Source organism: Lycorma delicatula, chromosome 4 (assembly GCF_047948215.1).
Source record: "Lycorma delicatula isolate Av1 chromosome 4, ASM4794821v1, whole genome shotgun sequence".
Classification (NCBI taxonomy): Eukaryota; Metazoa; Arthropoda; class Insecta; order Hemiptera; family Fulgoridae; genus Lycorma; species Lycorma delicatula.
The window spans coordinates 109,508,348-109,524,432 of record NC_134458.1 but is presented as its reverse complement, the minus strand read 5'-3'; the positions used below and the strand labels follow the sequence as shown (position 1 = coordinate 109,524,432).

The 16,085-nt window shown below is 29.2% G+C and overlaps 1 protein-coding gene across 1 annotated transcript in view; it reads right to left on the bottom strand.

Moving 5' to 3' along the window:
- Positions 1–7,260: 7,260 nt before the first annotated feature.
- LOC142322912 (uncharacterized) overlaps positions 7,261–16,085 on the bottom strand; it is a 38,237-nt gene continuing 29,412 nt past the window's right edge. The window contains exons 3-4 of the mRNA XM_075362000.1: positions 10,178–10,355; positions 7,261–7,539 (exon numbers count right to left, since the gene is read on the bottom strand). Coding sequence (XP_075218115.1) covers positions 7,373–7,539; positions 10,178–10,355 — 345 coding nt within the window. The 3' untranslated portion in view covers positions 7,261–7,372. The remainder of the gene's footprint in view (positions 7,540–10,177; positions 10,356–16,085) is intronic.

Below are 16,085 nucleotides of genomic sequence, written 5' to 3'. Positions count from 1 at the left end.
AACCTTTTTTATTTTGCCCTCTAAGATGAGATCAAATCTAGGACAATCATCAAGTGCCACTAAGCATAGTCAGGTTTTATGAGAACAAGAAACCAAAGAAAAAAGAGATTAGCACCTAGAGGTTGAATGACTATATATATGTGAAAGTTTCTCACAACCCCTCCCTAGATGGTTGGGCGAGCAAAGTGAGGCCTAAACAGCTGTTATATAAATATATAAAAGCCACTGAATACAATATAAAATAGAATAGTATAGTATAGAATAGCAAAGACATTAATGCTAATTCATCTGCTGAAAATATAAGTGTTAGTGATAATTGTAATAAATGAATCAACTGTGCCTCCATTATGGGAAAAGATAATTAATCAATTTCAGTAAAGTAAGAAACATGACACCACTTCATTTCTCAATTTCCCTAGCAAGTCTGTCGTGGGATCTTGTTATAGCTGAAAATGGTTATACTGTGACTTTTTGTTTAAAACACAATACCAAACACCGAATTAGACATTTTTAAAGAATATGACAATCATTCAAGAAGGTATTTTCAAGAATTTGATATCTATAAAACTCACTAATTTTTAAAAAAAGAAACACGGACTTTATACACCAATTAAAAGTAGTAAAATTGAACTACATTAATTCTGATGAACATCAGACAACCCGTTCCCAAAACATCTGAACCAGATAAAACAACTATTTTTTTCAAAATACAGCATAAAATTCTAGTTTATAAAAATGGACCTCACTACGCTTCAGTTTCTAACTATGAGGAACTAAATGTTAGGTTTCTTTCTTGTCTTCAGTCATTTGACTGGTTTGATGCAGCTCTCCAAGATTCCCTATCTAGTACCAGTCGTTTCATTTTGATATACCCCCTACATCCTACATCCCTAACAATTTGGTTTACATATTCCAAGAGTTGCCTGCCTGCACAATTTTTCCCATCTATCTGTCCTTCCCATTGCTGGAATAGTTACTTTTTAAGCGACTATTCCAGGATGCCTTAATATGTGACCAACAAGTCTGTCTCTTCTTTTAACTATACATTTGCAAATGCTTCTTTCTTCATCAATTTGCCACGACACCTCTTCATCATTTGTCACTTTATCCACCCATCTGATTTTTAACATTCTCCTATACCACCACATTTCAAAAACTTCTAATCTTTTCTTCTCAGATACTCCAATCGTCCAAGTTTCACTTCCATATAAAGCTACACTCCAAACATATACTTTCAAAAATGTTTTCCTGACGTTTAAATTAATTATGCTTCAGTTTCTAGCTAAGAGGAACTAAATTGTTACGTAAACTTTAGATAAATAAATGTACTTTATTAAAATTTACTTTAAAGAGTCTTAACAAAAAAAAAAAAATATTTTGCAGTGGATGAGTTTTTAAGTAATAGTAATTAGATAAAAGTGAATTTTTTTTATTCTTGTTTATCATACCCTGAATATTTATAAACTGATGTCTTCAATTGTGTTAACTGTAAAAGTATTTCATATTATTTATTTATCACCCTCACAGAAACCCATCACTATTATTTTATAAATCACTTCCTCTTTTTTATTTATAATTTTGTATTTTATAATACTGCTGTAGCAAAGTTTTTTCATTGTTCTTCTAAATCCTTTCTGATAACTAGAAACTGTTACTGCTAGAACAGTTCCTTTTTCTTATCTGTGGAGATGGCAAACCTGCAATTCCTAACAAGAGCTATAAAATGTATAATTAGGTTATAATCTGAATAGTATTCACTTATAATTATTCAAAACCTTTAACTTCACATAATATTAAATCTCATAATACTCTACAAACCCTTACAGGTCCACATAGCTGACTGAAGTAGTAATTATTTCCAATACAATAAATTCCAAATATTACGAATGTATAATAGAACACCCAGAAATTTGAGTAGGAGTGCTCTTATGATATTGAATATTATAACATAATTCTTATTAAATTAACTATTTGCAATACAATATGAACCACTTATTAAACAGAACAAAATAAAGCAGTAATTACATATATATTACACAATAATAACCCTTAACTACTACTAAAAAAGACTTCCTTCTGAGTTCAACAATAAATGATATAAATTTATAAAATACTTGATTTACATGTATATACAGAACAGTAAATGTTATTTATTTTTAGTAAATTTATTGTAACTTACTAAATGTATCATAATTTTAAGATTTATAGTAACTAAAGACATAATATTTCAGTCAAAATATAATTTTAAGGTATACTGCACTTTTTTAGTAAAAATAACAATAATTAAAAAAATTATATAATAAACACTCATCAAACCTCAACCCAGGAACTGTAATAATTACAATAAAAATAATAAATGATTGCAGTTTAGTATTCATAACGATTATTTTTAAAACTATAACTACATAAAGTGTAAAGCTACTCTTGAAATAAGCCAAAATATCATACAAGTTACATATAATTCTATTTTATTTTGATAAAATAATGATTTAAATTCAAACAATTGTCTTTTTACTAATAAGTATAAAGTTATCAGTCACAAAAAACATACAAAATTTAGAGGGTTTAAGATACTGCCTTTCACTCGATTTGTAAAAATGGCAACCAATATGTTATTCTCCAACTAATAAAATATTTAGTTACTCGTTTCTTCCTTGAAGTCAAATTTTTAGCAATATTCAAGGTTTTTTTTAATATAAAAAGTTAACATACAAACCAACTCTAGGTAATAATATTTAAAATTATAATAACAGTAAACTCATTTAATTTGCACATTAACTGTTAAAATATTATAAAACTATTAATGTCTAGCAAATATAAACCGATATCTTCAAAGATACTAATTCTTAGGTTGCATTCGTGAATATTAAGGATAATAAAAATAACAGCAATACTGGTACAAGAGAAAAACTGATTCTATAACAAAGCAATAGAGAATTGGAAAAGAGTAAGAAGAGTGAAGTTTTAATAAGATCAAACTTTATATCATGCTGCAGTATACAGTGGAGGTAAATATAAAATCCAACAAGTATAAGATGCCTATTAAATCAGTTGAAACTAACTTTGAAAACAAAAAATTCTGCCCCAATTCACATATCAGCAGTTACATTCTCTCCTACTGTTTATTATTAGTTCACATACCTTTAAAATGATTTGATTTGTACGCTACTCAACACTCACTTAAAATACAGTTAATGTGTTAATAAATGTTTTATTTAATAAACACATTAAAATAACAATAACAACAAAACCCTACAAAATTATTGCTTAAAATACAATGATTCTGATATAAAAATCAATTCATTCATTCATTACATTTTTTTTTTTTCAGTTCAACTATACTATCATTATTATATAATAAATAAAAAAGAAATTCTCTTTTTAAAATCTGATCAAACACAAATATTAAATCATGATTAAAATAATAATCAATGTGATGGCCTCACTAATACACAATAATAATAATTTTACTATAGTATACGGTACATGCAGATACATTTCTTATAGCGCACACAGTACATCAGTTCATATGCATTTCACATTTATTAATATCTATCTTTAATTAAAATAATTTTTAAAATTACTGTATCTTACTTCAAATAACAGATTAGCAGGTTGATGTCTATGTAGTACTATTCAGTCCTATAAGTAGTATGTTATAGTGGACAAAATTAAACAGATCGGTTCCAATGGAATACTGCATTTAAAACCTGTATGTGATAGACTGGTACCACTCATTCATATGAATAAGCAAGGGATCAATAAAGAAGAGTCAGTAGAACATTTCTGTATACTTAGGCACTGCTTTAGTATCAGTCAATTTTTTCAACAGGTTATGAAAGAAATTTCCATCTTTTAAGCAGGTCATGAAGAATTCTTGCATCAAGGAGCCATTTCAGTTTAACCTGTTATGTAGTAGCGGTGTGTAATTCATGATTCATATTGTTTTACTACAGTTAAAATGAATAAATGTAGTGATGAATCAACTATTCAGTTTTTAAATAAGTTACAGAATGATAATTCATGACAGTCATCAAAAAAAAAAAAAAAATTGAGGTATGATGTACAATTTATTTACGATTCCGACAGATCCAGAATTTAATTCTTACGAATTCAGTGATAGTGATGAATTAGAAAGTGGTCCACTTACATCATATGTTTCTGGTCGTAATAATATTCCACAAGTTGTGAAAAATAATATTGATAATTCAATGTCAATAATAATGTAGTAGTATGTAATATATAGGGTAATGTAAATACTGATGAAATGAAAAATATTAATTACAATCCTGATGATGAAATAGAGGGAGTTAACCCCAACTTATTTGGCTAGGGCAATCCATATGATTTTTAAAGTTTATTTGCTGATCATAATGTACTATTATTTTAGGTCGAACTAATTTATATGCAGCTCAAAAGTGTGCAAAAAGTTTCCAAAATTTTCTGTTACGCAACTGGTCAACACTGATCCTGCTAAAATGAAAATATTTCTTTGAAAAATTATTTACATGGGAACTGTTCAAATGCCATCGCTTAAGCATTACTGGTGGAAATATCAGTATTTCAGGGCAAAATTACGTCATCAATAACCCGAGACACGTTTGAGAAACTACTATCTGTTCCACTGCACCAATAATGAACAAGAAGGTTTTAGATTAAATAAAATACAGTCTTGTAGATTTATTGGTTGAAAGCTTTCAATGATATCTTCCTGAGAAACATGTATGCATCAATGAATTTGTTGTTCTACTTCTTGGCAGATTGGTTTTCAACAATATAATAAAAACAAGAAATATAAGTATGGCATTAAAGTTTTTAAACTGTACTCAAAGGACTTTTATACTCTACAATATAAAATTTATGCACACAAACAAAAGAAGCCTGAATGTAAAATTTCAACAGTGATCTTAGAGCTTATGCAACTGTATTTAAATTTTGGGCGATGCCTTTACATTGATAATTAGTATTAATGTCTACCATTAGCAGAACAACTTCTTCAGAATTATACAAATTCTGTTAGCACCCTTCACTCTCACAGGAAGGCAAATTCAAAAGACGTAATAACAAAAAAAAATTAGAAAAGGAGGAAATTTATACTCAAATGAATAACAATGTCATAGTTTTGAAGTGGAAAGACAAACAAGATTTTTTTAATAAGTACTAAGCAAGATGATTGATTGTACATCAGTTCAAAGTATGATTGTATGATTGTACATCAGTAATCAACTACAATGCTGGAAAGCCTTTTACTGATCACAGTGACCAAATGGAATCATATTCAACTGCACTATGAAGAAGTTTGAAGTGGTATCATAAAATTGCTTAGATCTTCTTATATCTGCTTTGCTTGCAAATGCATTGTCACTGTTTCAGTTACTGATAAAAAAATATCAGTAACAGATTTTGAAGAGTGTATGTTTAAGGTGATGGTGTGTAAACCAGCTATTACTCAACTGCTGACCACGAACATTGAACATGTACTTACTCAAGCAAAAAGAAGCAGATGTTTCATATGCAAAAAAAAGTTAAATACTGTAGGACACAAAAATATTGAATAAATACTTGAAACTGCCACTAAAATGTATTTATTGTGATAAAAACTATTGTATTAGTTGTTTTTTTTTAAACTCATAATTGTATAATTATAAAAAACAAGATTTATTAAAAGATAAGAAATTTTAGTAATTTGAAAATATCTTTGTATGTCTCTTTCAATTTCTATGAATAATGCTTTTATATTTTATTAGTTTGTCACTTTTTTTAAATACTGAAAATATGTTTTGTTTCAAATAAAGAAAATTTATTAATACAATAATTTTTTACATAAATTTTGGCCTGATCATATTCTTTTTCTGTTGCAATGCTTTCTCATTTTAAATCATTAATATTTTAGCTTAAAAATATATTGTAAATAAATATACTAAATATACTGTATTCAAAAAAATTAAATTGAATTAAAAAAATATTAATAACAACATACCTAAAATTTAGTAGCTTAGAAAAGAGGTAACACTATGGGGCGCATCAGCTTCATCAGAGCAAGCAGAACCAATTAAGTGTATGATTTTAATATTTGAACTCTACTGGGACTGATTAGTCTCATGCCTTTAAAAAAAGCAAATGGATGGATGGTTATTACAAAAATAAGTTGTCATTAGCTGCTTGACGACAGAAAAGAGTAAATTAATACATGAAAACAATCTGAGCATAGTAAATAAAAATGATATAAAATGTTGGGTTGTACCCCTGTTAATAAAACATACAAAAGAATTAAAAAGAAAACCACAAATATTAATCTCATAGAAATGTTCACCAGAATAAATTTTTATTCAGGAAGAATTACAAACAAAACCAAACTTTCAATTAGAGAAGATAAATAATATTTTCTTTAAAAGTCAGAATAAAAATTAGTTGAAGGTTGCAATATCATACTATAATTTATTACATTATCAATTTAAAATTAATATTACAGATGAATTTAATTTGTTCTATTCAGTTGATAGGAAGTAAATATTTTTGAAAATTCTCCGTTATGCAAGACTGTTCTCCTAAAACAACAATAAAAAATTTTAAAAATGATTAAATTTTATTAAGATATTATAAAATTAATAACCTTCGTTTTAAATACATGGTAAATTAAAAAAAAAGAAATAAATAAACAAAGATAGGTTTTATAATAACATTAAATAATAAAAGAATATATTTCTGTAGTAATACCTCTTATAAATGCAATATATTAAATTTTAAATAAGAAATTAATTTACCTGTACTCGATATATTTCAATCAAGAATACTATCAATCCGTGCTACTTCATCATAGATTACCCATCAGGCAGAGAAGGAAGGATTAATGATTATTTTGTTGATAATTATAACTTTCAATTAAACAGATACAAATAACATTTTTATGTTAAACAAATATTCCATGCACTAATAACAAAAAATATATATATTCTAATTGTGTGTGTGTGTGTGTGTATGTATATATATACACACACACACACACACACACACAATTAAACGATGTTAATAATGTGTTTTATAAACAATATGCATTACTGATAAAAATAACAATAATGTTTCTAACTTTTTAAACTATTTTATAAGTAAATATTGTTAATAAATGTCTTAAATTAATGAACAGTTCACATAAAATACTGTGTGCATATATATAAAATTTTCAACTAAAAAGAAATCAAGTTTTAAACAAATCTAAGTATTTTATAAAAAAAAAAAAAGAAAAAGATACTTCATGTCAACTATGTATTAAGAAATGTGAAAATGCATGTATCATAAAGTACATAAAAAAAAAATCATTTTCAAAAACTAAATATATATGTAAATATATATATTTTTTTTTTTAAATGGAACATTATGAACGCATATGTGCTTGATATTCAACAATATGCATAAAAATACTTTTAATCCTCGATTGGAATATGGTACGCCACTGCAATTCTCTAAGTAATTGTCCACCATCAGATCCACTCATATCTTGTATTTCTTGGCAAACACTAACAGTCGATGCCCAAATAGTCTCTGAAATAAATTTAAAAAAAAGAAAAGATAAATGGTGAAAACATGGTAGTGGTAGTAGTTAATCTTGATTTGTAAAATAAAATTTATTTAACATGTCTTGCCTGGTAACAGATAGACCATTATTGGGAAAGCTGTTAGCAGAACTCTGTTAACCAAGTACTCTTGTAATGTATATGTTAAAAAATTTAGATAATCGATTGCCTTCAATTATCTTTGAACCAAGGTTCTGCTATTTCACAAAACAACTGTCAACAGTTAATCAATCATGATACTAAACGCTCATCCTGTCCATGAACAAGAAACATTTTTAAGTACAAAGGCAAAGAATTACCAAGAACTAAAGGAAATTACCAAATTAATAATTACAAAATGGGTTTTACTAATTCCATATTTGATTCCAAGAAAAAAATTATTATGAAAAAATTCTTGTAACAAAAAATCGGATAAAGTTGCCAAATAAAACACAAACAGTTGGAATACACATAATCTAGCAAACAGCCAAGGTATAAAAATGTAGTTATTGAGTACACGGCATTATACAGCTGAGATACAACATCCCAACCCCATAGGAGAAGACACCCGCCTTGTGATGCTTCCAGTTGCCACACCTCCCCTTGTTCCTAGCCCTGATGGACTTTAAAGGGAGCTAAGATACAACAGTATCTCAGCTCTCAGTTCTTTTTCTTTTAAACTTTCTCCTTTAACCTTTTATCTTTAAGCTTTCTCCTTTAATGGAGGTTGGCGTTCCACACATGACATTAAATGGAGCCATGCCATGTGAACTCAAAAGGATGATATCCTTCATTTTTAATGCTGTTGCCTTCTGCATCCTAATGCTGTTGACCAACTTGGCTCTTCTGTCTTTTGGGGTCATTTTCTGCCCCAAGGGCAATAGAGTGCCCTAACCTCTACCTACTCATCCACCCTCAAAGAGGCTGTTGGCACTTGGTAAAGGGGATCTTCTTATCCCGAAAGATATTCAGTCCCTTTAGTCATTTGCCGCCTACATATAACATGTTATAAATAGTCATTGCCCCTTCCTCTCTGCCACAGGGAGGTGGATGCAGGATTCACAATCATTAAAACTGAGATCGTAAAAGATTTCTAAGCTTCTCTGGATCCCTAGACAGAATAACAGTATCAGGTAAATAAGGCTTCAGAGCCTCATTACTATACTCCATATAAATCTTAATGCCATTTTATTTTAGATGCACTCATATTTAACTGAAAAACACCATAACCAAATGGTAAAAGCAGCAATTTAAAAAAAAAAATTGCAAGTAGCAATGAAGTAAGTAGCTTAGCTGTTTCAACTGTTGCCAACTAAATTTCACTTTTCAAAAAGTCTTAACTATTACCACTATAATAACAAGATAGTAATAGAAACTGTTTTTGAAAAATAATTTTCTAAATTAAAAATCCTATATAATGAAGTTTCCATGTAGTAACAAAATGTTTTATAGTAGACAAATGACCACATTTAACAGTGATGTATCATAGTTTCTTTAGCCAAGGCCTGATTCAGTAACCTTTTTGGGACTAGCATTGGGTTTACGCGACTGCAGTAAACTGTCCACACAGACTACAGTCGCATATACTCATCATTAGACTACTATCATCTTGTTAATGCGACTAATATAATTCTTTTACCTATAAATACTGCACTAAATTGGCTTTAAAATAAACTACTTGCATTATCAATATGTTGCAGCTAACAGCTGGAAATAGAGTGAATAAAATCATGTTTCCAGCGTTCCAAAACTAGCTTGTGTAAGATTTGTTGAACTCTGTTAGTAAACATGGCCAATTCATCGCATTCATGTCCAACATTTATTTCTTCTTGTTTAAGCTCTAGTAATGCCTGAATTATTGAACATATAGTGAATGAAACCAGCACATATTTTACCCAAGCCTCTGAACAAACTGTACTTGTTCATTCAAATTTATAATGATGAAAACCAACCAACACAGATGAACTGTATACATTTTTTTAGTCTGACCATACTTTTGCCAAAAAATAAGAAAAATTCTATAAAAAAAAGTACTGGTCAACAGGTGGGCTATTTTACATTCTCCAATATTTTCTGAAACAATGTCTAGAGACAGATATCTGAACATTTTTAGAATACTTCATTTTGCCAATATTAAAGATGTGTTTTATCCCTTTCAAACTATAATAATTGACAAGTCCTTAGTTTTGTTCAAAGGAAGGCTTAATTTTGTTTACGTTAATAATAAAAGTTGTTTTAAAATTTGTTTACAAAAAAAGCTTTAAAATTTAAATGAATTAAAATAATATTCATTTCTAGTGATAATGAAGTGATAAATCATACAGACAAGAATGACTACATAAAGATGAGTAACTAATATAATAACCTAGTCTGAGCATGAACTAGAATTTACAGTACGTTAGTCCTGAAAATATTACGAAGTTAAATCCTGTTAGATCTAGAAATTAATAGCAATAAATTAATTAGTGCATAGTGACTCTACTCTGGTTAATTTATGTAAACAGAGTTAATACTGCTAAAAAATAATTTAAATACATAGGACATTTCCTTACACAACATGAAAAGAGTAAGTGTATATTATACTGTAACAATAACGCAAATAAATGCAAGAGAAAGTAAACAGATACCTAAATTTTTTAATGAACGCTGATAATCATCATGATCAAGTGCCATAAGAGCTTCTATACTAATAACCTCAGCCATATCCTTTGCATTACGTAATTCTGGAAATAATTGTGGTGTTACCACAAGCGTTGATCCAGGACGAATATGACTCAATAATAATGGAATGAGTTTTGAATGATCCTGTTAAGACAAAAATAACAATAGATAAAACTACTATATTAATTAACAAAACTGTAAATTTATTTTTCTTGCTGTAATTCAAAGCTGCAGTATTCATCACAAAGAGATATATATATATATATATATATATATATATATAGTTTTATCTGCATTAATACTGAAAGATTTTCAATTTAAAAAAAAAAAAAAATGGCAGTATGATTTAAACATTTCACATTGACTATTTATTAAACTACATAAGTATTAGTGTTTAAAGATATATAAGAACAAGAGTTTAATCTGTCATTTAAGCAATTCTTTTATTTTCTGGCAGTCAGCTTCAATATGGTATATATGATGGAAGGCTAAAATGTAATGCACAATGGAAAGTAAGCGATTTGTGATAAATGTTGCACAAGGTAATAGTTGCTGCCATCTGTAGTTTCTTTCTCCTATTACTTAACATTCAGAAACTCATTGACCCATGTCATTTTCTTTAGTCACCAACACTTACAGTCAAGTACACGTACTACATAACACATCTAAAACAATGTGCAGCAACTGAATTTTTAACAGCAGTAAAAGTGAACACTAGTGACATTTATAATTGTCAAAAAGCATTTTTGGTAAAGAAAATTTTGATCAAAGTAATATGAATAAGTAGCAATAAAATTTCGTGCATCAGAAGCCGATAAAGTGAATACTGAGAATGTATCTTGCAGTCAGTGGTCAATCAATTTCAGTGACTGATGAGAAGTATCACACAGAGATTGATGAATCAATTCAAATTGATCATCTCACCATAAAACAACACATCATACCCATAAATAGGCATATTGAAAGAATGAGTAGAGTATATTATTGAACAACTAGGCTACAAGGTGAGTGCCAAACAAACACACTCACAGAAAATAACAAACAACAAAAGGAATGTTTCCTTTCTCTCTGCAAAATAAATTCTGTGCCACAGTGTTCTGGGATTCCAAACACGTGTATGTGATTAACTGGACTATGTCCATGTATGTGACTGAACCTGGAAGCCCAATTAACTGTCAATTCTGTTCGATACATAGTGACATTAAAACACCAGCAAATGTATGTATCATGTTTAACAATCCACAGAGCTGATAATCCTGCAACTGATAATGCTTGACCACACACACTGTGTGTAACTGCTAAGGGTGTTTTGAAGTTGAAGTTGAACCTATTTCACACCCTGCAAACTCACTAGATTTTGTGCCCTGCAATTTACACTTCTTTCTGCAATTAAAGAGGTATATTAAGGGTATTCATTTCACCACAGATAATAAACTGAAGGATGCAGTGAGGTCGTGGATCAAGGAAAGACCACCAGCATTCTTCATTAACTTAATAAGAAAACTGGTTCGCTGTTGGGAGAAATGTGTAGCTGTAAATGGTGACTATGTGGAAAAACATAAGTAAGTTTTTACAGCAAATAAAATTAACTTCTATGCCATAATTATTTCATTTGATTTTCTCTTTCCATTTGCATCTTATGAGCAACTATGCATTACACTTACCACCGCCTGATACAGGTATAATTTCAAACTATAATACATTTTAAAATATAGTATTTCATATATTAAAAGAGAATATTAAAAAAGTATACAGTAAATTTAAACTACTAAGGAGAGTATTTTATGATAATTTAGGATGTAAATATATTTGAGGTCCTGCTTTGTAATAGTTTTTTTGATTTTATAAATATTGAATGGTTCAACTACATAGATTGTACAAGTATACAGTGAACTGAAAACCTAATGGTGAATTATAAGTACTACATAGTGAATTAACCTTTATAGTGAATTATAGGTACAAAAAATAGATGTTTAGGCCTGAGATTTTTTCTTGCACTTGTGTGCCAATTTTTGAAAATACATACAATGTAATTATGGCCAAGGATCAAATCTATCTATAAATTTCATTAATAACAGATAAGCCAGTCACTAATTCCTAAATAGATGAAGAATAAATATGAGTTATACTACTATTTACTAGTAAAGTTATACTATTTATATGATAAATATAAAAGTTAGGGAGTATAAAATAATTGAATCTTACCTTATAATGTCTTATTTTTTATTTACTGTTTTAGTGCATTTATAGTACAAACTACATTGTCAGCAATATCATGATTCTACTTTATAACATTAATATAACACAATTAAAGGATAAAAAGAGCACACATACTTTTTTTGTCAATTTAAATTAAAAATATACGTTTTTTCCCTGAGCCATACAAGAGTGGTGCAGAAGATTCACATGCAGGAGGTACATAATTTGAGACTGAGACAAAGCACTACATTTTAACAACAACAGGTTTTTAATTCAATCTTGGCTACTATTCTGTTGTTGGGTTCTAATTAAAAACACATCCTGACCTGGCAATTTGTGGATGTAATGATTTAGTTTCACTCATTACATGAACATGGAATGCAGCAGCTGCCTTATTCCCTATATCGAAGAGAGCTGTACTTGATTTCTGCAAGCGTCAAATTATCAAACAAATTAATCAGTTACTTTAATTAAACCAAAATTATCACAAATAATTATTAAAAGGGCTAATAAGAAATTAACCCGGTCCTTGGTATTACACGAAGTAGTGGGGGTAACGATTTTATATTTGCAGTTGAATAGCCTGGTTCAGTGAGGTTCTGGTAGAGTTATTGAAAATGTCACCCCACCATTTGTCCCTGTAAAACTCTCATTTGAAATGGCTGCTGTATAGAAAACCCCACCAACTATGAAGTGTCCAGTCATCAGTTTCCTTCACACGAAAAACTTGTCAGCTGCTGAAATTCATTGTGAACTTTGTGCAGTATATGGAGGGAATATCATGAGTAACAGTGTAATAAGACAAAGGTGCTGTATGTTTCAGTGTGGCTAAACACATTCATGACAATGAATGAAGTGGTCGATCTTCAATTATCACAGATGAAGTTATTACAAGTGAAAATTTTTGATGTGAAAATTCGAGAAAATTGTCAATTCATGATATTATTGTTGAAACTGCGAGACAGTGAAGAAATTAAGAAGGGCCATATAAAACTAACAACTAGCCCTACTGAGTTCAAGAAATGTTTTTCTTCATGACAACGCTCGTCTCAAAAAGTACAAAATTAAAACAACTTTTAATAAAAAATCATGATATTCACTTTAGACATAGAATCTATTTAAAAAAAAAAATATGACTACAGAGAGGAAGGAAGGCCAATTGTTTTTTTCTGATGAATTCATTCCACACATCTGCAAAGCAAAGCCTGGACTGATGGCTCCTGCAATGGCCATAAAAAAATATTAATACAGGGAAGAGACTAAAAATAATTCACGCAGGCAATGAGACTGGTGGTATTCTTAATGCACTTTTAATTTTTAAATCAGGTGCAAAGTTGGGGGATTATAAAACCAAAATGAACACTGGAAATTATGAAAAATTATGGAAAATCAACTGATACCAAATTTTTCAAAGCATTCAGTTTTATTAATTGATAATATGTCTTAACATAATAAAAAAGGTGTACCAAACACCAAATTCTAATAGTACAAGTAGGCAGTTTTGTTGAGACTGGTTACAAAAATGAAAGATTCTTGTAATGCAAATGTTCAATTCTGAATTACATCAACTCATAAAATTGAACAAGCCACGATACAAAGAATTTACTCTGGTTAATATACTTGGAAAATACTGACAGTGTGTTAAGATTGGCACCCTATCTTCCGGAGTTAAACCCAATCAAATTAATTTGGGCAAAAGTAAAGAATGACATAGCTGCTGTCAATACCTACAATAAAACAATAAAATCGATGTTGTCAAAGAAATAGTTCAACAGAAATTTAACAAGCTGTCAGCAGTATATTGAAAGAAATGCTGTGATCACTTACTGCAATTCAAAAACAATTACTTCAAGATTGACAGAGTAGTAGACATGCAGGCGGAGAAAATAATAATAACAATGGGTGACAACAGTGACGAGGATGTAGAGGTGTGCAATGAGAGTGGCGACACCACTGAAAATGCAGACAATAACATGGATGGAATTGAGATGTTAAAATTTTGAAATTCTTATTATTGTAAATAAATATTTTATAAGAATAATAATGTAACAGAAAATAATGTAATTATAAAATTTAATATAAACTTATGACTTATCGCAAAAAATAACTATTTTAAAATATTTAAAATAAATGAAAAATAAACAGAATTTTAAACAACTTATCAGTCATCAGCAATGGCTACTTATATTGCAAATGTGTTTGTTCACGTCAGTCAAGGTTACTCAGTATTAGCCAGGCTTTTTCTCACGTCAGTCAAGGTTACTCAGTATTAGCCAGGCTTTTTCTAACAACCAAGCTGCTTCTACAGCATAGTGAGGAATTCCCCTACCACCTGCTGTGCAGTAACTACGTGAAGTTAACTTTGTTGGATTACACCTCTTTCTGGTCATTAACTTAAAAATGGCCATAGGAATGTTTATGATGACCAAATTAGTGGCAAACCTATTTTTCAAATGGATAACTTTTTTTTTTGAAAAGGATACTTTTTACAATCAAAATGCAAAACATTTGAGTAAACTGACAGTTTATGATTACTGGTCTTGCTATAAAATTTCCAAACATTGCATAACATAAAGTATAGAAAATTGTTATTGAAAAACAGACTGTCGAACTCTGTGTAAATAGAAACTTAAAATTGCTGACTGACATATACAAAAATCAGGAGATGGCATTTGTTCATGCATTTTTTTTTATTACTACACAAGAAAAATGCATGTTTCTTTTTATATTATAACTGGGAATAAATGAGGATATCTTAAACTGATGTTGAGTCAAAACAATAATTTATGAATGACATCATTCAAATTCACTGAGGCAAATAAATTTCATCAAACTCAATTAGCACTGAAGACAATAAACTATTTTCTTGAACCAAAAAGCTACCCTGCAAGTGAATTTTATGAAGTCAGAAATATAACTGTATTAGAGGTGTAATGTAAAACACTTTCAAAATTTTTAAACCATGCCGTTATTAAGAACAGGCATTGTGTAATGCTTATGTTGAAATTTTTCTTGTTTACAACAATGAACAACCACACATTGGTATCTGCACTTTTCACATTATTTAGAGATTCAATGGGAACTTTCTGATCTAATTTTTTGCAATACAGCCCAAATTTCACATCTAATAACTTCCACATTTTATTTTAACATCATTCATTAAAAACAGTAAGGGATAGAACTGGCTAAGATCAGAAACAGTTATTCACATATACAAGAAAGACAGTTTTTTAATTCAAAAGATGCTTAAAAGATTATAGCTACATAGCAAATAAAGAATGTATAATATCAAACTAGTTACTTTTTGTTTGTTTTTTCTTTAACAACTCAAATCACCCTTAATTTTGTCATAGACTTCCAAGTATGCAGTAAAGATAATATAGATTACCAAAACTTTCATAACAAATCAATAAAAACCAGCATATATTAATGACAGCCACATAAAAGTATAAATGTTTTCAGATGGCCCACCAACAAGCTTGACTAATGCAAAAGCTAAAAACTCCTTTAGCATTATGCTGATCTCATGTGCTAATACCTACAGCACACAAAGATTCAGTTGCCTGGAAGTACTACAATAATTTAATCCCTTTGACACATCATTTAGAACCAATGTTTATTAATATCTTTATAATTTCAAATTATAGGAAGCAATACAACACTACTACTGAAGCA